This window comes from Macrobrachium rosenbergii, chromosome 43, assembly GCF_040412425.1.
Source record: "Macrobrachium rosenbergii isolate ZJJX-2024 chromosome 43, ASM4041242v1, whole genome shotgun sequence".
In the NCBI taxonomy this organism is placed as follows: domain Eukaryota; kingdom Metazoa; phylum Arthropoda; class Malacostraca; order Decapoda; family Palaemonidae; genus Macrobrachium; species Macrobrachium rosenbergii.
Window position 1 is genome coordinate 55,181,497 of NC_089783.1, and position 27,311 is coordinate 55,208,807.

General features: G+C 36.3%; 1 protein-coding gene across 1 annotated transcript in view; it reads left to right on the forward strand.

The window, feature by feature from the left end:
- Gabat (4-aminobutyrate aminotransferase) overlaps positions 1 to 18,997 on the forward strand; it is a 51,489-nt gene extending 32,492 nt beyond the window's left edge. Inside the window, exons 2-11 of the mRNA XM_067087336.1 lie at positions 8,794 to 8,939; positions 9,504 to 9,671; positions 10,162 to 10,242; positions 10,618 to 10,816; positions 12,636 to 12,808; positions 14,152 to 14,289; positions 14,555 to 14,712; positions 15,581 to 15,719; positions 16,001 to 16,130; positions 18,481 to 18,997. Coding sequence (XP_066943437.1) covers positions 8,794 to 8,939; positions 9,504 to 9,671; positions 10,162 to 10,242; positions 10,618 to 10,816; positions 12,636 to 12,808; positions 14,152 to 14,289; positions 14,555 to 14,712; positions 15,581 to 15,719; positions 16,001 to 16,130; positions 18,481 to 18,599 — 1,451 coding nt within the window. The 3' untranslated portion in view covers positions 18,600 to 18,997. The remainder of the gene's footprint in view (positions 1 to 8,793; positions 8,940 to 9,503; positions 9,672 to 10,161; positions 10,243 to 10,617; positions 10,817 to 12,635; positions 12,809 to 14,151; positions 14,290 to 14,554; positions 14,713 to 15,580; positions 15,720 to 16,000; positions 16,131 to 18,480) is intronic.
- The last annotated feature ends 8,314 nt before the right edge of the window (positions 18,998 to 27,311 follow it).

Sequence of the window (27,311 nt, forward strand, 5' to 3'; positions counted from 1 at the left end):
ACATGTTAGCTCTATAGTTATCTAGGCAACCTTCCCCTTCGTTAAAAGGACGGGAGTGTTGATTCTCATTTTGAGATGTTGATCTTCAGTCAACAGGCATTAAAGTGATTTTCAGAGATGAAGTTTTATTTGATGCTTTTAAGTTAAAAAACATACACAGTTTATCATATGATGGTCTAAGATCTTTGTATAGAATGCACAGTACTCGTTCTGGAATTTGCATGGGAGTCCGTTTGACTAATTTCATCCCCTTTTCTGTAAAATGTAAACAACTGTTTAACTCGAGATTTTCAACCAAAAAGCTATTTTCTATCAATCTTTCACTCAATCAATCTGTTGGTTCGTTGTGACCCATTGCAAGTTTCACTAGAGAATTCCATCATGTGCCACATTTCGCCTGGAGTTATATTGAAATTCCATCCTAATCACTTTTGCAAACAATAAGGATGAATCCTAAAATTTCGCGTTGTCCTTTTGGACAGTTTTCCTGCGAGGCCATCTTCCCTCACGAGCACGTCTCGTTCTTCACCTTTAATATTGTGACTGGCGAATTCAGCAACAAGAGAAGCGGCTAAGCTTTTTATGACGACTATCGACGTGTTTTTTTGAATGGCAATGGTGCTTATCTAAATTATTAGACTAAAGCCCTAAGCGTGAAATCAGTTAGGCAAGACGCGAGGCTCCGTACTGCATTCCAATTCGACGACTATTTGCGATACGAATGTTTGTCACAAGGGATTTAGTAGTCTACCGGAAATGCTACTCTCTCTCTCTCTCTCTCTCTCTCTCTCTCTCTCTCTCTCTCTCTCTCTCTCTCTCATTCAGAAGAACAATTGGCGATCCGTCAGATAGTGCTTCGTCACTCAGTCACAAATTCACAGGGGCGTATCGCATGAATCAAAGTATATTCGTGTTACATGCAGGCTCTTGCCACTCAGTCATGGAAGTTGATAGAACCAGAGTTTTACGTGACGCAAGGTAGAAATCTTCACACGGAAAATACCTTGATTTTTTCAGTCTCCGTGTATCGGGTGGCTATGATGTATGTCTTTTCGGCTATTTCCAGAAATTTTAATTTCTAGACTTCCGCACAATCATTTACCGCACCAAACCGAAGCATTACTGTAGGATACATATAGAAAGAGAAAACAAAAGGGATATATCGCATGCAACGTTCCGTGGATGTGCGTGAGCGCTCAAGCACGTAATGCACTATACATACAAACACACGTAATATAGAGGCCTATATATATATGTATATATATTGTGTGTGTATCAGGTCCAGAAGACTTTATATAATTCCAATCCTCACATGATATGTCAGTTCCACGATCATGCAAGACTTTTCTATTGATTTAATTGGACTTCACGTTCTCGTCGTCTGATGAGTTACAGTTGTGTACAGTGTACTTCACTTGTCAAATTGGACATATTTCTCTTGGCTGTGTATTTTATCCTTTTTCACACGAGTGCTGCTCTTCTGTGCCCGTGGCTCGTTCGCTTGTTCTGCATGGATGCGCGTGCATTTTAATTAACGGTCATAATTATACTAACCGTCTGAAGCAACTTGAATATTTGCTTTACAAGTTATGCATTGAATGCAGTGTTGCCACCTTGTGAATTGTCAGTTTTACATCGTTTTGAAAACATCTCAGGTTCAGTTAAATCTGCACTGGTCAACGTTTTTCTTAAACTTCAGTTGAGTTTCCTTCATGGTGAAACGTCACGAATATCATAACTCGACCGAGAGGAGGATGGAAACCCCATGTTTTTATTAATTTTTTTTTTTTTCACAGTTTCAGATGGGTTTATATCAGGGCGAAGGCAGAACATTTTAGCTTTGATTCTGATCACAAATGGTTTATGATGACAGAAGGATGATTATTCTCTTTGCTTGTAAACTCGTCATAAATAATCAACAGACGTCAACTGCAACACCCCGTCAAAAAGAGTCTTCATATCAAAAGATTTTAGTTTTATGATGGTTTTCAGTTGCGTAACAACAATTTTTTTTTTAGTTTCGAAACTTAAAGCAATAGGCCTACAATTTTTTCTTGTAGTTCCGAAACTGAGTGAGCTATACAACGTCCGGAATGAGTAGCACAATAAAAAAAGAATGACGATACTTTGACCTTGTTTTGTCCAGGATTGATAGAGTGCCCTGTTATTCCTGGGGAACGATGACAACAAGGCCTTGGATGACAAGACCCCAGAGGCCAGAGTGAACTGACAAGGAGGCCTAAGCAGCCCAACTTACAAAGGATTACCTCAAGCTACAACATTCTCCTGCATTCTGATTTTGCAGTGTCTGCAAGAGAGATCGATAGAACAATCACTGTTATTTGGACCCTTGCGTCATTCACTAACGACCCCCCCCACTGTCTGTCTCCGAAAGTCTTCCGCCAGAGGCCTAACAATGCGGTGGTATTCGTAAGGAAATGATAAGAATGAGGTTGAAATATCTATGTTATATTAAGTTATTAAGTAGCATAAAATTAATTCATATATATGTATACATATATATAATATATATACTGTATATATATTATATATATAATGTATATATATATATATAATTTCATGAAGTTGCCTTGTAATATGTATATCCTCCTATAATTTTGATATATTTACTCTTCTATTTATCATGTATTATGTGTAATAATAATAATTATTGAAATATCTTATGTAGTGTGGTCTCAGATCTCAAAAGAATTAGTGATTTGGATAACTTAACAGCGTAATTTAGAACAGATATCATTTTGATAAAAGCAGTAGCGGAAGAGAGAGAGATTCGAGTTTTAGACCAGATGTGCCATCTGTCACCAGTTAAGATAACGCGATGACAGGTCGGGAATAACAATCGAGTCGTGTTGAGATTTCTGTAAAAGCTCTGTCTCATACGAGAAGAAGACAAATGTTTTGCGATGTTACATACATGGCTCTGATCACATATGCCTTTTTGAGAACAATTATTGCACAGAAGCACGTGGCAGTTGTGTCATGTTTAAGATTGCATTGCTCTGATCACATATCATCCAAATTGTTCAAAACATTTTACTGGAAGCAACGTCACCTTCCTTCTTCTAGAACTTTTGTATCTCGCCCCCAAAATGCCTTAATGAGGTCACTTGAGTGTTTCATGTGCTACTGGAATCCCAAAAAAATCTATTCATTCTTATTCGAGATACCAATTAGTTTGGCTCCCCCCCCCCTCTCTCTCTCTCTCTTTCTTCAAAAGAGGATAATTTCAATGTAATATATTTGTGGTCACTGGTACTAAGTATAGCTTTTGAGATCTGAGTTTAGTAAAAATGTTTAATCATAATGGCGCCAGACAAAAAAAAAAGTGTTTTTGTGAACAGAAAGCAGCTGCATATCCTGTTATTTTACAAAGGTTTTCACAAGCTTGTATAAGGTAAAGTGAATTTTACTAATTATTACCATGGTGTAGGGTATATTGAGAGAAATTTTGCCTAGGTGAAATTATCATTGATAAATCTTTTGTGTGTTCTTGTGTTTGCAATCTTAATTTTTCACATTTTTTATGTTGGTGATTTAACATTTATTTACTTAGCATTTTAAATATTTCTTCATAATTTAACATTGAATACTTGATTTAATTTTCATTTATTAAGATTTTCTTTTCAAATCTTGAGTAACTCTTGATAGTTTAAATTTTGCTTAACTTAATTTCTTGGTAAATTAAAGTTTTTATGATTTAGTTTTGTTTAATAATTTAACTCAAGAATTAATTAAATTTTTGTGTTGTTTTCAAGTTACAGTAAATTTTTCAGATTGTGAATTCTAATTATAAATTTTGAATTTAAAAATCAATTTTTTTGTTTAAAATTTTTAAAAGTGTTTTATTTATTGACCACCAGTGAATAGGATTAATTGTGTGCATAAGGCAAAGTGATAAACATGTTTTGTTCCTTTAGTTTTGCTGAAGTGAATTAATACCAGGGAAACAGTTACAGTTGTCTGATGGAGTCATGCCCTTTTACTCTAGTATATTTCTTGTTTAATTGTTTATACCTCACACTAGTCTTGATAAACTTAATTTGATTTTCCATGTGATTAATGAGCTTTTTAAGGGACCACTGTTACCTTTAGAGTACTCAGTCGTAATTCTTACTGTTATGAGAGTTCAGGTATCTGGCTGAAGCGAGGTATATTTTTGAAATCTGTGGTTAGCTGTGTAATAACCAGGTACTTGGAATGCATCGTGACAATATTATATATATATATATATATATATATATATATATATATATATATATATATATATATATGTTACAGTCAACATGCGTAATCAGTCATTACGCAAAATGCCTGAAATTTCAGACAGATAGCGAAATGCACTTAGGGGACATTTGATCCCCAGGAGCTAGTACTAAACACGGCGAAACAGTGAGTCACCTACACTGTTTCCCCGTGTTTAGTACTAGCCCCTGGGGGTCAAATATATTTCGCCGTGTTTAGTACTAGCTCCTGGGGGATCAAATGTCCCCAAAGTGCATTTCATTATCTGACTGAAATTTCAGTCATTTCGCGTAACGACTGATTACGCATGTTGACTGTAACATATATATATATATATATATATATATATATATATATATATATATATATATATATATATATATCAATTACCGTTTACCATTGCCACAGAGGGTTTCTGATCACATTCCGTTACTTTTAACATTCTAATGGAAGTCATTTTCATTCATCGGTATATAATTAATCTGAGGCTTTCTTCTTCTTCTTCTATTTTAAAATGGAGAGCGAGTACACAGGTTAACCGGGCAAAGTTTGGTCAGCAAGGTCTCCCTTGAAAAAGCCTTATTGATCCCTACAGAGCAATGGCGAGCCGCGAGACAACACGGGAGGGAGAGCGAGGTGAATGGCGTGGAAAGAACAATGAGAGAGAGAGAGAGAGAGAGAGAGAGAGAGAGAGAGAGAGAGAGAGAGAGACTGTGATGAAGGAGATAAGAGGTGGACTGGCGTTATGAAAAAAAAAAAATTCGTGCAGACGATGAATGGAGCAGTGGCTGTGTACAGAAATTTAGGCGCAAAAGTAAATAAAGTGAAGATACAGGATTATTCAGAGACTACCACAGGTACACAGGCAGAAAATCCTATATATTTTTTTTTTAAATAAGTTCAGTATTATTTCCAAAGCTGGTCTGATGAGGTTAACGTGAGGCATACAATAAATATTCGGGATATTTTGTCTATGTTGCACGTATTCTTCCGTTTTACTAATTTTTTTTTATTTTTCATCGATATTTTTATTTATTTCTCGTTCTTCTTTGACTCGACACACACATATATGTGTGTGTATAGTATAATACATTATATATATGAGAGAGAGAGAGAGGGAGAGAGATTTTGTCTGCCTCGTATTCCGGTTAGAGAGGAAAACACACAACACTGGCTGGTGGTTTAAGGTGTGTGTGCGTCTGTAATGAGAGAGAGAACCCATTCTGTGTAAGCTCGTTTAGTAAATTGTTGGCATTTTCCCTCATTATCTATGCATTACAGTGCTAATAACTTCTTACCATTTTCATGTGACTCCCATCATGAATCAGCTTGGGCGGGAGAGAACGGAGCCGGTAGCCAGGGTGACGGGGGGCGGGGGGGGAGGGGCACACCTGGTGAGAAGAACGGATTGTAAGGAGACAAAATGAAAAAGACGTTCTACATTTTCGTACAGTATTGAGCTCGCCAACCTAACCTAACCTAACATATAAATTATAGTCCTAACTCCGATTCCACATGTGGGCTAGTATTAAACACGGCTAAACAGTGATTCATTTACACTTTCTCCGTGCTTACCACTAGCCTCTGGGGGGTAAAATATATTTCGCCTTGTTTAGTATTAGCCCCTGGGGGATCAAATGTCTGGTACCGAAGTGTTCATGCCTAGAACAGCGAACCCCATTATTGCCATGTAAAGAAAAACGAACCCAACAATCTTCTTGTAAAGAATAGCGAACCCTGCTGCGAGTGGGTTCGCTAATCTTAACACGATCCTTTTTTTTTTAACCGGCATAATGATCAACGATAAACAGAATGTGGATGGAAATTTCATATTGTGGAAATAAGAGCTTGAAAGAGTCATCTGAATAAGTTCTAGGCTCACAGTTATGACTTACAGGCGGGAATAACAGGATTGCTTCATCTGCCTCTTTGGACTTCAGCCTAGGGTTTCCAAAGCACCTCTTTATTTTGTCACCCGTTTTCTTTTTTTAATTGAGGAACTCTAACCCTTTTCTGTGTTCCCAGTCTCGTGACCTTCCTGCCGTTGAGAGGAGGTTCGGTCTTCGTAACTATAAGAATCACATCCATGGCAAACCTTCTTAACTGACTAGGCTATATGCTAATCTTTACTTGCCTTTATTCTCCATCGTATAACATAAGGGCTACAGCTTTTGATTCGCATCCTGGTTGCGTGAATATTTTGGTAAATGTTTTAATATTATTTACCAGTTATATGGATGCTTTGTTTTAAAAAAGTTTTCTTTTGAAATATGAAATGTAAATCATTTTTCTAACTTATACAAGATGTTTTCCTTTTGTTGAAATATATTGCTTGTGCAAAACATTTGTATGAACAGCATGTATGCTATACCGGGAAGGGTGCCAGCACGTATGGTAAAAATGATTTATGCCGCGTATAATTCTTATGAGCGTTTGAAAAGTTATGTAAAACGACGGGACTCACCCTAATAAACATTTGCATGTGGCCATATATTCTGTTTATATTTTATGTTAAGCTGTTATTCCCGTGAGAGAAATATTTTTTTACATACACACACACACACACACACACAACACATATATATGTGTGGATACGCTTATCACTACAAGCCTATATAATACCCAAGTTGGGATAATTGAAGAGACATTCACCTCCTGTTAAAGGATCCGGTCGCACTTTGTTACGAAGACGAGTATAAGTGTAGTTCAATTCATGCATACTTATATCTGTCGAATTCAGATACATTTTACCAAATGCTGACTGAACCTAATTCTACCATCGTATCACAGAATCTCGGTGGTGGGATCGAATTCTGTCGCGGATGGCGAGTCTTGATAATAGGTAGACTCCGGTGATAATGGGATTTTATATAGACTAGAGTAGGTGTACAAATTTAATGGAAACTTAGCCAGAAAGGACAGTCTCTTGAGAGCAAAACCCTGTAGGGGGTTAGTGACGTCTGTGCACCCGAATCAGTACACTGCAGGCATTATGTAAGGTTCTTTGCAGCGTCCCTTCGGCTCCTAGCTGCAACCCCTTTCATTTCATTTACTGTGCCCCCATTCATAGTCTTTCTTCCAACGTACTTTCCACCCTCTCTTAACAATTGTTTCATGGTGCAACTGCGAGGTTTTCCGCAATGTTTTAACTCTCAATTTCCCTTTCAGCGCTGAATGGACTCATAGGTCCCAGAGTTTTGGCCTAAATTTTGTATCCCATTCCATTCTGTAGAGGAAAAGGTTTGTTTTTGCTTTTTTGAATGCCGTAGCTGTTGGGATGGATATTCATTATTTTATAAACAGATTCCCAGTAAAAAAAAAAAAAAAAAAAGCTTACACACGTCTAGGATGAGCATCGTAAAGCACCGTTAGGCTTAATAAAAATGCTTTGTAGCATCCCACAAAAATGTTTTCAAACGGTTGCCACATCTAGTAGTCAGATTATGCGACTCTTAGACGTCCTCAGTGTGCAGAGAGAGAGAGAGAGAGAGAGAGAGAGAGAGAGAGAGAGAGAGAGAGAGAGAGAGAGAGAGACATCCTACGTCATCCTTTTGGCGCCAAAGGAAGGTCATGAAATCTTGATAAATTGTGAATTTTATCCTTCATTAAATATAAATATAAAATTTATTTAAATTTTCAATAAAGTACTATATACAGTTATAAAAAGTTATTATTTCCTTTATGAACCCCTTATCTGGCACCCATCTGGCGCCAGAGTCCGTCCTTTGAAATTGTGCGGAGACGCCAAGGATTCTTCTTTTGTCTGCTATTATGTATCCTGCGTCAGATGAAAAAACAGCGAGTGACGCACTGAGACTACGACAACGCATTTTACTGTATAATAAGAGTTTTGATACTTTTGGCATTAACATTATAATTATTCGTATTATGCTTCTCATACTTTGAGTTTTAATAAATTTGACAAAGCCTAAAAGAGCTTTGAATCTGGAAACACAACAGAGCCGGGGGGGGGGGGACGAAAGTGTTAAAATATCACTTGTCTTACGCTGCGACTCCTTCAACCAAGCGAGAGGGAAAAATACAGGATTTGCAAAGTCGTTCAGCGGAAATCTGTGATCAGAGTAATTTAAATTCCTCAACTCTACCTCCACCTGAAATCTATAGTGCGCCAGCATCGGTGGGTTTCCTAACGTTCAATGGTGTATTTATTAATGTTATCTTCTTCTTCTTCTTCTTTGTCTTCAGCCTTTACCCATCGCTACATGGGGTCGCTGTTCCGCGTAAGCCCTCTCCATCTTCTTCTATCTTGCGTATTTATTAATGTCATGTGAAGGCTAAAACGTGAGCGCTCTTAAACATCGTACGATTTTCATCTGAAACTTAATGTCCTTAAAACCTATAAGCGTGGAGTTATCAAAACTGATTTAGCAATTTTATAACGCTGCCAATTATAATCATTATTAAACATCCAAGACTGAAACTGTAATAATATTAGAGTCACTCACACACACAAGAAACACTGGCGATATTATTTCAGTAACATCTGACCATTTCTCTTCCTCTTTCCAGGGAGCTTGCGGGGCCAACAGACAGCCGCGAAGCCGCTGCACCAACGTCCGCTGATCGCTAACGAACCAACGGAGCCGATGGTCGCCACGAAAACCATTCCAGGGCCTGTATCCAACAGCAAGCTGGCGGAGCTATCACAATTCCAGGTCTGCTTCTGGAAGGGTGTGGGGATTGTTTTGTTTGGCCATGATTTGATGTCGAAACAGTTTTCCCAGATACTTCATGATCTTTTCATCATTATGTCTAATCTATTTTTCATAAATTGAGAAACTCTCATACAAAATCAAAATCGCTATAGGACAAAAGGGTAATGTGTTTTATAAAAACAATTATGATAGGTAAATATTGTAACTCAGTTGTTGGGTGTTCTGCTTAAGTGTTGAAATAGGTTCACTTTGCTTAAATGAAACGCTAAATTGTGCACTTTCGTCGTTCAAAATTCTGCCTTTCAAACTGTAGCCTTTGAAATTACTCCTTTGGTGAATAAATTACATTGAAAATGAATTTCCACTCCTACTTATAAGTGAAAAAAAGTCATGAAATATGCCAATGACGAAAGTATGTAATTTGCAACACGTCCCAATTATTTAGCCAAGATTACGATGAAACAAGTCTCCTCCGGCAACGTATAGGCGTCTCTGAATGACGCCATATCGTTGTTGAGGCGTCAGCCAATGGCGAGTTGACACGTAACGCTTCACCACTAACAGGAGACCAATAGCATCCAGCTCTTCCTCGACTACAGCCGCTGCCTAGGTAACTACATCGTGGATGTGGACGGCAACGTCCTCCTGGATGTCTACACTCAGATCTCATCCCTGCCGCTGGGCTACTCTCATCCGGACCTTCTCAAATTGCTCAATGATGCCGATAATGTGGTGAGTGTCCAGAAAAAAAAAAAATACTTTTAACCAGCCTGGAAGTACAGAGTTGAGTACTCGAGTTCCTCATTGGACGGATGGGTATCGTTCTCAGCTAGCACTCTGCTGGTCCCGCATTCGATTCTCCAACCGGCCAATGAAGAATTAGAGGAATTTATTTCTGGTGATAGAAATTCATTTCTCATTATAATGTGGTTCGGTTCACACAATAAGCTGTAGCTCCCGTTGCTAGGTAACCAATCGGTTCTTAGCCGCGGAAAATAAATCTAATCCTTCTGGCCAGGAGAGCTGTTAATCAGCTCAGTGGTCTGGTTAAACTAAGGTATACTTAACTGGTCACTTATCCCAGTACTGCGTATACTATTAATAATGATGAATATCCAAAAACCTTCAGCAGAATGGCTGCCTTTTTTCAAATGTCGCAGATATATAGAACTCGAAGTACATTCAGAAATGCGCTCAGTGATTTACTTTGGTTTTATTCCAGAGATCCTTCATCAACCGACCTGCCTTAGGCGCCTTTCCCGGGACTGACTGGGCGGATCGCCTGAAGAATTCACTCTTGGCAGTACGTAGAACGATCCTTTTTCGAAGTTTTGTTCTAATCTCATTTTCTCTGTCGGTGTCTAGGATTCAACTGATAAGGGACAATTTATGTCCATGCAAGATAAGAAGTGTTATTCATTCATCTATTTATGGTCATTAAAAACTAGAAACATTTGGTTACTGACGCCGAGAGAAAACTGAACAGGAACCTTAATGGTTAGTATTCAAGGTAAATTACAAATGGACTGTCATGAAAACTGCATCAAAGGTTTCTGTCGTATTGACAACATTTGGAAGGTACACCATCACCAGAGCTTTGTAATGCTACTCTTCAGTTGTCATCTGAAAAGATAAATATTATCAAAGTTCTCAATCTCTCGCTCATTTCCTCCACCAGATATCACCACCTGGTCTGCAACACCTGTGCACGATGTCCTGTGGCTCCTGCAGCAACGAGAATGCCTTCAAGGCCATCTACATGTGGTACAGAAACCAGGAGAGAGGCCCCGATGGCAAAGTCACGCAAGAGGAGCTGGACAGTTGCATGATCAACAAGGAGCCAGGTTCTCCTTCCTACACACTACTGTCTTTCATGGGTGAGTATCTGCCCCGTAAAACTGCGGGTTGGGCATGGGTAGTCATGAATGTGATGGAGGGAATGACGACTGGGGGATTGAAAAAGCAAGGGCAGGCGACGACCAGCAAGTCACATCAGTGTGAGGGTGGACTAGGGAAACCAGTTAACTCCAACATATTTCTTAATTTCCAACGTTTCGTGGTAATATCTTTATTACAACAGATGCCTGATGATGTGATGAAGATATTATTACGAAACGTCGGAAATAAAGAAATATGTTGGGAGTTATCTGGTTTCCCTGGTCCACCCTCACACACACACATTTTATATGTATATATATATATGAATGTCTTTTACTGTAATACAACAGTATAATACGAAGATAAAAAGGCCCATAAAACACTATGAACGTTTCAACCATGTATTTCGAGCACTTCCTTCTCTGCCCTTGTCCATACTTTACCAGTGAACAGGGGCACACAAGGAAGTACTGGAAATATATGATTGAAAACATTCATACAGTGTTTTACGGGCCTTTTATCTTCACACAAACATACATACACACACACACACACACACACACACACACACATATATATATATATATATATATATATATATATATATATATATATATATATATATATATATATATATATATATATATATATATATATATATATATATATATATATATATATATATATATATATATATATATATATATATATATATATATATATATATATAATATATTAGCATTAAAGAAATAATCACAGTAAATACTCTAGATTAAAGAATCACAAAAAATCCTGAAGACTTCTAAGAAGCGTCTTCGTTCCCTCATTGCAGCACGGAATCCAAACTCTCTCCAGCCAGCCTCTTTAGGGCTCCTTGTGCTTCATTCGTCCTTCGATCGCCTCTTTTTTTTCTGCTAAGGCCCCAAGCACTTCGTTCCTCCCCTATCCTCTTCGTTCTCCTAAATATTTCCTTTTTCCTTCACAATTGTTGTCGTGTATCCATAGCCTCGGTTCCATTTTATTTGTTTATTTTTTATTTATTTATTATTTTTGTAGTATGACATGCCTACGTAGAATTTCTGTTCCACATTGTTTCCCTCGATTCATACTACCTTGAGAGGTGGGGCTGCCAGTCACTCCCTGCGGGGAAACTTGAAAGTGAAGCCCCACTTTCTCTCTGCTTTGTATAGTTTGTAATTTCAAAAAATTCCTCCTCCTTTATCTCAGTCTCATTTGTTTGTAACCTTATTTGTCTCATATACTGAAGCGAAAAATATTCAAACCAATTATTGTTGATTTAGGGCTGTTAATGACAATATCATAAGCACATTTAAAAACTTATGGCACACGGATATTCCAGCACTCAGTGTACTCGCAATCTTGGTGTAACTAACATTATTGTACATAATAAAAAGATATGGAAAGGTTCTGCTGTTAAAGTTTAAGCAAATTTTACGGGCAAAAAAATATACCATTTCATAAAGTCTTGGTTATTTTTTTAAATAAACGTAACAAATGGTTTGGCTGTACAGAGAACTTCCACTTTCCATTCATTACAACATGAGATAAAGTGCGTGTGTGCGTCCTTGTTGCTTGATGTATGTCATAATCTCTTCATCTTCCATTGTAACATATATCTGAATCCATCGCAAAAGTGAAAAATAAATAAATTTGATCATCAAATGTCTCTCAATACATTCACCACTTTGGGACGACACGTGTCTCTGAACATGGCTTATCAATAATCTCGGCTCCCCTCTCTCAAAAACACACAGGGACTCAATTTATAAAGTCATACAATTTTTCCTCAATTTAAAGGTGCTTTCCATGGAAGGACGATGGGATGCTTAGCAGCCACTCACTCTAAGGCGATTCACAAACTGGATATCCCATCACTCGACTGGCCAATTGCACCTTTCCCAAGATACAAATACCCACTCGAGGAGCACACGAGGGAAAATGCAGAGGAGGACAAAAGGTGCCTCGAACAGGTAAGCAAATGAAAATTAATCAGTTATGGACAAACACACATGCACATATATATTGTATTTGTGTATATATATATATTGTATATATATACATGTACATATATATATATATATATATATATATATATATATATATATATATATATATATATATAGTATATATGTATATATACATGCATGTATATAGTATATCTACCTGTATACATGTTACGGCCAAAGCCCGGAATCGGCCAAAGTGGGAAGTGGCCGACCAATTTGCGAAATGGCCGAGGTAGTGTGGCCAAAGTCCGATTACTTGAATTAAGTCTATATGAGTATATATATATATATATATATATATATATATGTTATAGTAAGACTATGAAACTAGAGATTTCACAAAATCCCTGAAATTTTCAGGGAATTCGTGAAATCACCAATCCACCTAAGGACGTTTGATCCCGAGGAGCTAGTACTAAACACGGCGACACAGTGATTCATCTACACTGTTTCGCCATGTTTAGTACCAGCCCACTGGGATCAAATGTTTTGCAGCATTTAGTACTAGCCCCTCGGGACGCAAATGTACTTAGGGGCATTTGATCCCCGAGGGGCTAGTAGTAAACATGGCAAAACACATTATACACTGTTAATTCCAAGTAATTGGACCTTGGCCGCACCACCTCGGCCATTTCCCGAATTGGCCGCCCACTTCCCACTTTAGCCAATTTTGGGTTTTGGCCATAACACACACACATATGTGTACAGTATGTGTATATATATGTATATATACATATATATATACATATATGTATATATACATATGTATACACATATATAATGTATGTACAGTATATGTGTATATCTTTACATATAAATGCAATCTATGTGTATATATATATTGCATATATACATATATGTATAGTATATATATTTTTGTGTATTTTTGTCTATTATTTACAAATTGTGCATCCATATGTTTATTTGGAGATTTGCCAACATCCCACACAACCAGCCCTTATCTAAAGCTGTACTTTGTTGTGAGCTTTGGGCAGGTACGTGACACCCCAGGAAGTCATTCTCCCTAAAGCGTGAGATTTCAGACTACAAACAAGACAGCAGTCACTTCCCATTCATCCTTTAACTGCTCTGTCAAAGATCTTCCTTTCTAATAATCATTTTCCTTGGCCTACTATCCTCTCCACATGGCCAGTCCATCCCAAGAAAATCTGCTCTGTCTTTGCACCTGAGCTATACTTTTTGCCACTGTTCTCATATACTAAGCAAACAATTTACCTTGTAGTTTGCAATCTAAATTACTATTATGCAGCAGCACATGAAGTAATGGCACCATATCTCTTGGGCAGGTTGAAGACCTTATTCACCAATACAAGAAAAAGGGAACACCGGTTGCCGGCATCATCATCGAACCTATTCAGGCTGAAGGTGGAGACAATCACGCGTCGCCCGAGTTCTTCCAGAACCTTCAGCAGGTCGCAAAGAGAGTGAGTACAGTTGTAAATGTAATGATAAAAAATAGTTGGATCACTAGGTACTTATGAATAAATAAGTTAGTCTCCTGTTTACAGACAGAATGTCGTGACAAGAAGAGTGATTCGGTGGAGGAGCGGATAACAATGGCTTTCATATTTTGGAGGAAATTTAATGAAAACATCCTTGTTTTTTGTTCTTGTAAATTGATTTCTATCTTTCGTTTGCAATGTTTTTGTTCTCGTAAATTGATTTCTACCTTTCGTTTGCAACCAACAGAACGGATCGGCTCTTCTCATAGATGAGGTTCAGACTGGGGGAGGGCCCACTGGAAAATACTGGGCCCACGAACACTTCAACTTGCCAGAGGCTCCAGACATAGTTACATTTAGCAAGAAGATGCTCACTGGAGGTTACTACTGCAAAAAAGAATTTCTGTAAGTCACCCAAGATGGGAGAGAATAAAAGTAATCGACCAGGTGTAAGAATATAAGCATAAACAAGTATGAGGCAGAATGGGGTGGCTGCATTTGCCAAGGTTATGGGAAATCAGAGGTTTTCTGAAGCTACACTTCCCAAAATAACATTGTTTGAACCCTCTTTCATGCTCGTTCAATCCAGAAAGTTTAATTACTCTTTAGTGCACTGAAAGTTTTCATCAATTGATATTACATGGCTACAACTTATCAAACCTAACTTTACATAGTTTACATAATTAAAGTTTAATTACATTACTTGTAGGAAAAAAAAGTTAATTTTTAGCAACAAAATCCCATACAATAATAGAATATTTTTTAGATTTAAGTACTCAGTGATGAAATACATACCACCATATTTTATCAGTGCACTCAAAAACTGTAATAGAATGAAACGATGGGATACAATGAACCCCATCATAAAAGCAAGGAATAAGGAAATTGAATCCATGTTCACAGCAACAGAGGAGGATTTAAAACTGTCCTCTGTCAAGGTTAAGAAATTGTGTGACGGATATACGTAGAGTAATACTTCCATGTGTCATTATATTTTGGCTTGTTTGTGACACTCTCTCTCAATCCTTGCAAACACTGAAAAATCACTGGATGAGGTTGACAGCAGTGGCAACGCATCACAGACATCTGAAATCTAGAGCCAGCATTGGTGGTGCTATTCTAATTGATATCTGATGGTATTGGTGGACGTGACGTCATTTTTAAAAATAAGTAATCAGTTCTGTTTTGTCCATCTTTCCTTGTACTTGCCCCTCATGACAATCTAATTCTATTTAGGTCTGTGTTATGATTCCCTTTCACATTTTTTCATCAGACCATCTCAAGGGTACAGAATCTACAACACATGGATGGGCGACCCCGGAAAGGTTATCATGCTGGAGGAGGTCATCAGGGTCGTAAAGCGGGACCATCTTCTGGAAAATGTTCAAGAATGTGGAGATATTCTGATGAAGGTACAGCACGGAAATTCTTTTGATCTCTTCCGAGCTGGCCCTGACTCTCCACTCCTAGTCCTGAATAGAGAAATTCTGTAACTTCCACTCGTCCTTGAACAAAGATAAAGAGGGTTACAGCTGAATGACATAATTTTATTTTTCCAAATTCACTTATTTCAGAATTGCACCTTAAAAGCATTTTGAATTTGCAGCACTGATCGTAAGTGTTCTAAAATGACAAGACAGGTATATATAACCAGTAAGCTTCATAACAATTAATTACTGTGCGTGTTCCACAGGGTCTCGCTACCTTAGAAAAGCAATACCCTCAGCACATCAATTCAACCAGAGGCCGCGGCACTTTCATTGCATTTGATGGGAGCGATGCCAGCAAACGAGATGCTATCATTGGTAAACTCAAGATGAAAGGTCAGTATTCATATAACTATGTAACAGGGTCACAAAAGTTAGTTTAGCCATATCACCATCAGAGAAAAGCTCTTGAAAACGTGCTGTGGTCATTCCGTACTCGAGTTGGTACGTAAAGAGAAACTAGATTTATCAAGAAAAAAAATTTAAATATTAATTCCTGGAATTCTGATGTTCTAGCTATGTTGTAGTTAACATTTAGTCCTAAGACATTGTTTAAAATCATGGTGTTTTGTTCAACTGTGCATCTGATTCATGGCAATAATAGTCACACCCATGATGATGATAAACAAATACTCATGCGAGCAAGGTTTTTGCCTGATCCGGAATGACTGACGTGAGTGTACAGAAATCAAAGGATGTTATCCCCACACTTGGCATCACCACATTTTCTCTGACCTCAGTCCTCTCATCACAAGTGCAATCTCTTTCTTTTTGTCTTAGTTTCGTTCCTCCGTCTAATCTGCGATATCTGTGCTCCTTCTACAAGTATACTACATGCTCTCCTGAACATGATACCTCTTCAATTTTGAAGATATTAAACCTAGGGACTTCAAGACTATATGCATACTTGATAACTCTCACTCCTCCAATATTTAACTTCTTATCCAGCATGTAAACTATACATAATCATTTTTTCTTCTCCAGTCTTTGTCCTCTCTTATGTCTTCAGTCCTTCATTCTGATAACTTGAACTGATTTTATTTTTGAAGGTAAAACTGAAGTCCTCTTTCTCAAGTTTTCCTGTGTAATCTTTCATCATGCTAGGTGTTTTGCAATGAATTCCAGGTCATGACAGTCATCTGCATACACAACTGCATTCCCACAACATAACCTCTACCATACTCACTGAGCACATCCAATACATATACTGTATTAATAAAAATAAGGACGTGATTATCTTTGGTGCAGTTTATTCTAAACCTTCAAGATTTGTATCACAATTTATTTGCTGACTCTTGAGTTTCTATCATCTCTATATCATATAATCTTATCAGCTATTCAAGTACTCTCCTCTTCTTCTGGAAACTGAACAATTAAATTGTGTGTGCCATGCTATATCCTCTTCCATGGTTGAAATGACACAACTAAAGCATCCAACTCTCATCTAGGTATGTTTTACTGAACCTGCCTTGGAGTAAGAGTGAATATGTAATGCTCCTTCAAAGCATAATTACAGAAATGCATTTTTATGGGTTACAGTATAAATACCTCATGCAGCTGATTCTACCCCTTCTCTTTCTCTCTCACTGTAAAATTTGGAGCAAACTCCACTATTATCATCCCTTTTTTCCCACATTTTTACATTTCTACCTCAAGATGTTACCACACAGTCTTCTTCATTTCATTTACCTCTTCTACTTATGCATTTGTTTTACTGATGTTAGGTTTTTTTACCAGTTTTACCTATTCTACTGACACTGGAACTGAATCTAATATTACAGGTAGTGATTCATAAGCCCTCCCATTTTTTTTTTTCAGGCTCAACAGTGCCTCAAAATATTCTCTCCAACTAGTCTGTACCCTTATGTCCTCTTCTCTTTTCATTAGATATTACTATTTCAGTTTTTAATCCTTCCATATCTCAGTTTTCCTTACATTATCTCTCTTACTTTTACCACATACAGTAATTTGCTGGTTTTCAATGAGGTGTTTCAAATGCTTGGAAGTGATTTGAGAGCTTCCATTCTTGACTGTGAAACAGGTTTTATGTTGCCTTCTTATACGCCAGATTTCTTCTAGGTACCCTTGCCTCAATTTCTTGCTGTATTCAAGTCTGTTAACTCACTGGTTCTCAGGTGCATTCCTAGTCCTATCCTTATTTCTTCAAGACTTTAGATTAATCGCTTAGAATGATGTAAGTTCCTTTATGAACATCTGACCAACAGTGACAACAACCCTTGTACTCCCTAGAGGAAGCTTCAGTCTTGGGAATAATGATGAATTCCAGTGCACCTTATTTGTATCTGTGAACAAAGCAAATCTTCCAGATCTTTCAGCTCTCTGGTTCAGAAATATAGCATTTTATTTGTTTCTGTTTAGAGGACTAAACCCTCACATGAGATTCAAGGTGATGTTGGACTAATAGCTTTTAATTACAAACAGTCAACTAAGGTTGCTTTTACCCCTAAAATCATGCTGATGAATTTAGAAATGTATTAGACAGAGTGGCCTTCCATCTTAGGAATTACTACTGCCTGCAAGATGATTGAAATGGTCCCAAAAGCGACATTAATTTTAAGATCACAATTGCCAGTAACCATAGCTAGGAAGTTATTCTGGTAGGTCACACACTGGCATGTTTCAATGCTCTCCAAATCATTAATTTCGTGCCTTTTTGCTTTTCCAGGCATTCATTCAGGAGGATGTGGAGATAGGGCTGTTCGTCTGAGACCAGCTCTCATTTTCCAGCCTCACCACGCTAATATATTCCTTGATAAACTAGAGAGCGTTCTCTCCGAGTTATAAGACGACGACACACTTTTTACAACAGACACGAACGAGAAAACAACCAGGGTATGATAAGACTTCTTTAAGATTAACGACAGAAATGTCTACCTTACGATAAACTACAGAAAATGACAAGATGGTTACATGATTATGAAGTTTATATATAAATATATATAATCAAAAACTATTTTTTGTATTGCATGAAAATTATATCTAATTACTTTATTTTCAATTATAATCTTAATGATAGATTATATATACTTACATATATAATATATATAGACAATAATCTTAACTCTTCAACGTGAATTGTCTGAAGATGTACCAAACGATTTGGGCAGTTGAATGAAACAAAGATCACTTGATCCTTACTTTAGTTTTACTTTACGTTTGAAGATTAAATATTTTCTTTTCTGTTTCTGAGTTTTTTGTTCCTTTCCATTATTCTACAAGAGGTATTTTCATTTATTTTTTTTTTCTTTTAGATTTCAAGGTTGAATTCATTACTCACGCTGAGATAGCTGGAAATTTGTTCATTTTCAAAGACAATTTTTGATGCACAGAAGTTGAGGTTGGTGGATGGATCTCCTGAATTCCAGTTTATTTGAAACAGATTTAGGTAATGAAGCTAATCTCTCATACCAATGGTTAACCATGAGCTTCCTGCCATGCAACACCACTTTGAATAAAGTAATTGCATGGAGACAGAATGCATACCCTTTCATTGTACAACTATAAAAATTATGTTCTTTGGAGAAAATGCATTCTACAAGAATTTCCTGCAAGACTTTTTATATCAAACTTATACAATATCAGTGCCACGATTAGGACGCGGGCTTCTATTGTCCATCAAAAGTCAAATCCGAGTCCAAATGCTTACCCGAGATACTAATTATCTCATGCCATGATTATTTTATGTTCATAGGATATGAGTGCCTTTTCTAGAGATAAAAAACTTCATTGGCTGCTTCACAATGATATGGTCTAAAGCCTGACCTCTATTTTATGAGGAATTTCTGTTGAACTCATTGAATTTATGCATTCCACTATGGAAATGAGAAGACTGAGTGTAAATAATATATCTCAGTCACAATGACCTCAAAATCACAAATGCCCCGACCTTGGGAGTAGCAGAAGATGAATGTGTTCAATATTAACTGGATATGCATCCATTCACCAATAACATTCTTGCCTCTCCCACAGAATGTATACTAGAATGAAGTGCTTTTGTCTACCTAATTAGTGTCTATTCACTCTTGAATATTCATTCTGTGTATCACAAGAGTGTCTTTGGTATCAGGGGTACTGACTGTGTTACATTATCATAGAGAATGCATTAGGAAAACATACTTATCAAGTATTCCTGAATGAAAGTGAGAGTATAGGGCAGATTCAAGGTTATGGTCAAACAGTTTTCTTACATGTTAGAAAATTAATCTTGGAGGAGAATGTAGGTCACGATGCCATTTGTATACACTCATAATTGCTATTTTTATTCCAATTTCACCTACTTATGAACTTCAAATGCTTACACAATACGAATACTGTAACGTATATTTGTTTATTAAGGGACAAATGTTTCTTTCTTTTTTCCATTATAAAAGGATGAGCTTATTACGGATTAGTACATGGATAACCATGATAGCCATATTCATATATACCGTAGTTAGAAATGATGTGATATTGGATCCAAAACTAGGTCATCATTTATTAATGCTTGAAGAGTACAGGTTTACAGTCAGTAAATACTGTACATCAAATATTTACAGATTTATGTATTGCAGTATTAGCAAAATGCAGCTTACAGTCAACTTCTCCATCTTTAATCAGTTGGGTTAGATTCACAGCTAGACCAAACTGTAGATGCTTACTGCTTATCACTGTCCAAGATCATCAGCACGATTTTAATCTTCTCGATGTAATTGTCACTACTTTACCGACGTAACTGGTCTCATATTGAGGCCATAATGCACAAGGAATAATTATGCTCCACTGCACACAGCAAGCTTCCAATGAGCTGAATTGCAAGAACTCTACGCACCCGGAACTGGGTGTAAAGAGGTCGTACTTAAAATCCTCTTATGTCTCTGGAGTGCGTAGCTCTAACATTCTAACAGCTAGATTACATTTGATTTCTCTCTAAACAGGAAGTGGAGCTCAATTTTCATGAACATGCTTATGAATGTCTGAGTGCATGAAATGACATGTATCATTCAAGAATGGATGTGCGTATGAATGTCAACCCAAGCCTAACCTTATACTAGCATGGGCTCTTCTGTATGTGATCAGCAGGGGTACATCCTGCTTGGACGAGCAAGAGCCCATGCTGGCATAAGGCCATCTGAATCTAACAACAAAACAATGCCCATGAATTATTGTTAACTCCAAGAGCGGGATTATTCATTCACTTGCGTTTACACTAGATTTTACCTTTGCTTTCTATCTGCTTACTGCACTCATTGAGTTATTCTTTTATCTATAATATTTATCTTGTTAAATCCTTAAGGGTGGGGGTGGGGTTACCATGATCTGTTCTTTTTTGAAGTTCATGCCATTTTACTTTTGTATTGTATGTATTGACATTATCAATTAGGTTTTCAGATAGTTGTGTTCTACTTGTCAGAGCCCCAGAGTTGGCAATTATGGAATGGTAACTGATACTATTGTCCTGAAGGCTACATTTGACAATTACTGACTAAGTTACTTAGCGTTGTTGCCACAGTGATAGCCATAAATCCTCACGCTGCTGAAGGTTCAACATCACTTGATCAACGACCAAATATTTCAAAAGGAACTTTGTTTACCAAAAGAGCAATTCCAGTTTTAGTATATGAAATAAGAGATGCGCTGACAAACAAATTATTACTGTAACCATAAATCATATGCTTATTAACTATATGTTAAGAATATATGGGACTGATAATATAAACTTGGAAAAATTGAAAAAACATGTACCAAAATATACTTTATCAAAATGCAAATTTAATGAGTTAAAGTGGAGCTTATCTTTTGTATAGTGCAATTATTTCTTGACAGTTTCTCACTGACAGACAATTACAACAATTTATGGCAGTTATATATTCTTGGTGAGCAGTAAATATCACCCTGATAAACAAATGTCCCTGCCTCTGCCTGAAAAATATAGGGAAGCATTTGATTGTAAGTTAGTAATGCATGAGGCATTTAAGCTAGATATCACAGAAACTTTTGATATATTACACAACAGTAAATCATCTTAATGTCTTAACCACACAAAGAAGTAAAACTGAAAAAAAAGGTGTTGCAACTGTCCAGTCAGTAAATGTCATGTTGATGATGAGTGTAAATTAGTACTGCACACTTCCAGTTAACTTGATACTCTTTGAGCTAGGGTTTCTCTCTACAATCTTGCATCTGCATGGGTCATACCAAATACCTCGGAAAAAGCGATGGATTTCAGTTCTGAAGTATGTATCGTGAGTCATCGTCTACCTAACCATTTGCAGAGCTGATGTTAGAAGTACTAAAGGATGTATAAAAAAAGACCTATGGTATAAGGTTTGTCTGGACGTATATAGTAATGCTAACAATTCCTACAAATGTGGCTATGTTTGAAAAGTGCTTAGCAGGGTTAAACAATTTTAGAAAAAGTTGGCAAAAATTTCCATTCTGCAAGTCACTGCTTTCAGCAACTTTTGATGTAATCATGAAGGCAACTGATTCCACGCAGCCTTTAACTTTGGCACTGGACAAATCTAAATAGGCTGCTTTTCTGCAAAGCCTATACCCAATTCATGCCAAGTCATGAGTTTACCAAAATGTGTAATCAAAATATATATACTGTGCACTATTAATACACAAATGACAGGAAAGGTCTAAAGTACAGTAACTCACCTGACCTTTCATTCTTACAAAGGGATACCACTGGTGATCACAGGCATTGCAACATTTTTTTATGTATTACTAAATCAATCAGTCAACCATAAAAGGTAGATGATTTGTCTTTAAAACTGAAGCGCATATAGGTACCCAACCTTCACGGGCTCCTTATAGCTTCATCTGCGAGCAAAATTATAATATATATTTTTGCTTATATTTCTAGGCTTGTATTTTCAAATTTCACCATTTTATATATATCATGTAAATTATAATTATATTAGTATACTGGTTTTAGCTGCATTAAAATTCAGTCTCTTTAAGACTGCCTGATGATGATAAATTGTTAGTTTCCAAAACTGGTTGCCAAAAATAAACGTGTTTTATACTCTAGCACTGACCTCTCTTGCCGTGAGAAAGTGGGATGTCTGAAATAATCTTACTGAGGAATGCAAAGACTAAAATGTCTGTCTTGATAGTCACACTCCTAAAAGGTCTTGTTAATTAAAATGCAGACTTGGCCATAATGTAAAATTTAGTCATATCTTTAACCTGAGCATCTCTTTCGTTAGTGGCTGCCTTAATAGTCAGTTAGTCTAAATTTGACAAATTCCTCACAGCTATGGGTAATTTTTCTCACAAGGCACAACCATTAACTACACACCTAAAATTCTTCGTTTGTATTGGCCTAAGACTAACACGATTGTAGAAAACTTTCACAGAACACCTTTGAAAGGCTCGAGCACTCCTTGGGTGCCCTTGAGTTTAACTAAACCTGTTCAGAAACATTGTTAGAGGACTTTGTTGGTTTACTGGGCGATGCTTAAGTTTTTGCCAGCAAACAATAATGGAAAAGTCTTTTCTTTGGATCGGGTATGCATGTCCCCAAGAAAGCCAATTTGTAGCACCTCACCATCATGCCTGCAAAACACGCACGCACAAAATGGTACTGCCGTAACCCAATAGTAAGTTGCTGAAACTAGCACATGTATGTGAGAAAACACTGCCTCAATCCTAGATCTCTTGGCATGGCGATCTGCACAAGTTCATCTTCCTCTTTACTGATAAGTAAATTAGAATGAATATTCTATATGGGCTTGGTTTGGTGTTCTTACTAAAAAGGCTTTATCTCATTTTGTTTTAGGTATAAAGTAATTGTTTCCCTTTGAACTTTTAGCACAGTTAGAAGTTATTTTTAACAATGACAGAACAGCCATAGCTAGCATGTGTTAGGTTGTGATTAAAGCTAGTTAGGAGAAAATGTTCTGAATACATGAATACTTGATCAGTCTACTGAGTGTACAGAGGCAAGATAATTATTTAAAAGTCTTACACTGTTGGTTAGTAGTCTACAGAAGAAATATTCGCCAGTCCTATCTGGTAATGCTAGAAGAACTGGAGGTCCTTGAAGGTGGTATACATTTTGTTTATGATTACATGGACACTATCTCAGAAAAAATCAAGAAAATCCTTGGAAGACACACTAATACCATAAACACAGGATTAGTGAAGGAAATTTGAATACAGAGAGACACCGTAAGTCAAGGACCTATGTATCAGGTCTAGAGCCATAAACGAAAACTGAAAACAGAAAAATTGCTATCAAATACAGTCTTTGTATCAACTTAGAACCATGCAGTGATTTTACCATCCACCATATTCAAGCATAAGCTGACCATTTGCACAACCTGACTTGACTTTGCATCAACTCATAAGTGACTGACCTGCCAATCTTTCATGAGTCCATTCAGACTAAAAGTTAAAAAGACAACAGCCATACTGAAGTGTCACTAAAAAAAAAAATGTTTCTGTTAATGCATGTCCATGCCTCCTAATCTTATTAAAAGAATAAAGATAAGAGATGTCATGACTAGACAACACATCAGAGGGCAGACATGCTCCTGACACAGTACAGAAAAGGTTACTTGTTGCATACTACAATATTTCAAGAAAATAGGAAATCCTACCAGTGATATGAACAAGCACTAAAAATCACTATTCATTCCAACAAAAATTAGGTTAACAGCAAAAACTATAACAGATGCATTTGGGTGGGGACAAATCTGCTTCTTAAACTGATAAAAGGATCTGCAACATGGAAGGAAGAACGTTCTATATTTTGACAGTGAATGAATTAAAGGGACTGACCTGAACATCACAAACCAAAGGTAATGGGTTACATCCATCAGATGCCTAAGATGTATTCATAGAAAAGACATAAGAAGGTGTCCATTCAACACAGGAGAATTGAGGCCAAACACAAGTGGATGACACGGAAAACTTGCCATACAACTCTGACCAGAAAATAAGTATAAAGAGGAGCCCATTAGGGAGACACCAATATGCCATACAAATTAAAGTCCACACAGATATAGCAGGACCCAAAATCTAAGAAGCAGGTGATAAATCTTAGTTCCTCTTCTTCTAGCAGTCAAGAAAACTTGTTAAGGTATAGCCTACTGCTCAACCCAATATGATTAAGGATGTGAGGAGTTTACTAATCGAAGCTATGATGATTCTCGCTACGTTTGCAAGAAAAGGAAGAACTTTGTCTTCAAATAATTCAAGTTTTGTTTGCCCCTGTCAAAGATGCTATCTAAGTTTTCATTAAAGTGTTCGAAGTACAGTGTGAGAACCTTTATGAATCTTGTGCCTCTTTCAAGTATAATTATGAACATAATCATAATATTTTTTAAAGAAAATCTACACAGGAATGTGACAAATTGACTATGAGAATAATGGTTAGATTTTGCATTACGGAAGATGCACATACCATGAGTCTGAACAGGTCTTTAATTGTGAGGAGGTGTCTTTTTTGAGGTACAGAGTCATGTGTAAACTACTTTTACACAATTACAGTAAACTCTCATTTTTTTAGTTCTTCTGCCATTTTCAAATACCCCTGAATACTCTTTTTCATATGACTGATTTGAAATGCAATAACCTAAATACATGGGCATACAGCACATAAAATGAATGCTGCTAAGCAACTGAATCCTACTTCTAAAATGCCAAAAACAACTGGAATAGTTAGGGCATTTGTACAAGCCTTTGTCTGCACGTGCTTATGCCAAGGGTACAAAAAATAGACAAACTGGAGTTGACCAATTCAAAAGAACCCATAATTTTCATCAAACCCCCTTTGCTATAACTACTAATAAGTGTTGTATGCTGCAATGAAGCAATTTTAAACCTGACATCTAATTCAATAATGATTACGGGCTAAGAAATTATCTCCACAAGAAAACTTCAAAAGTTTCAAAGTAAGGGACATGCCACGACCTCCATTCTATTTTGAAACTTGAGTTGAAAAATGAAAATGAACATTTTGTCAAATGAAACTTGATCTTATCATAAAATGAGGACATCGTTTTTCGCCTAGGGCGACTGACACAATCAACAGACAACAAAATGCAAGGGCATTGACCCGATACGACTGGAATAGATTGGTGATTAAGTAAACAGCAGAAATGAGGTTAGTACCGCATTGTGACCACATATCAAAGTGAGGTTGGTTGAAGGATAGGAAAAAACAAACAGAATACTCAACACACGGCAGGAAAAATGAGGAATGCTAAGAATTTGTAGAGTGTGTGCCAGTAAGTACTGTGCACAAAATCAAGCATGGCTACCAAGAATGAGGACATAAATGAATGTCTTTAGTTTTATAACAGAATGCCAACCCACAATCCTGTGGTAAAAGTGATATCTGGGCTTCCATTTGTTGTGTTGCTGCTGCTCTGTCCCCAATGTGTGTAGCTTTATTGATGTGTCACTCACTCGCGTGGTCGTGACGATGTTTGTCTTTTGTTTCCAACATAGGCTGCACAAGTTACAGTCTTTACGGCTTGTGCAAAAAAAAAAAAAAGCTAAAAAAATACAATTTCAGAGTAATGTTCATTTCTCTATTTTTATGATTCTGCAGTTACATTTCCTTTACGACAGGCCATTTGTGTTAGGTATCTGTGTTTTGATTATCTACCTGTAATAATGTCCAATGTTATAGTTTGACTAACAATGTAAACAGTTAGGTAAATGTTTCAATATGAGAAAGTGTGTATGCTCTAGAAAATAAACAAGAGTTTATATATATATATATATATATATATATATATATATATATATATATATATATATATATATATATATATATATATATATATATAAATGTACTGTGGGTATATATGTATATATATAAATTATATATATATATATATATATATATATATATATATATATATATATATATATATATATATATATATATATATATATATATATATATATATATATATATATATATACATATATATATATATATATATATATATATATATATATATATATATATATATATATATAATTTATATATATACATATATACCCACAGTACATTTATATATATATATATATATATATATATATATATATATATATATATATATATATATATATATATATATATATATATATATATATATATATATATATATATATATATATATATATATATATATATATATATATATATATATATATATATATATTATTTATGGTATGTGTGTATCCTTGTGTATAAAGGTATCAGAGAATATAAAATATAAAGCAATATTTATACATAATGAATACATATGCATACAAGCACATATCCATACACACTCAATTATGTACACATAGACAAACAGAAAAGCTGCCATTCTAGTATTCCATATCTCTGTAAGTCCAATACAAGGAATAAATGTTATAAATGGGCAAAATCCTTTTTTTCCCCCCAAAATAATTTTTTTCATCCTGTCGTTGAAAACTCCTAACGAAGGTCAACCAGTCTTATGGTACAACTTATATTTAGGAGGGAAAAATTGCAAACGTCGTATG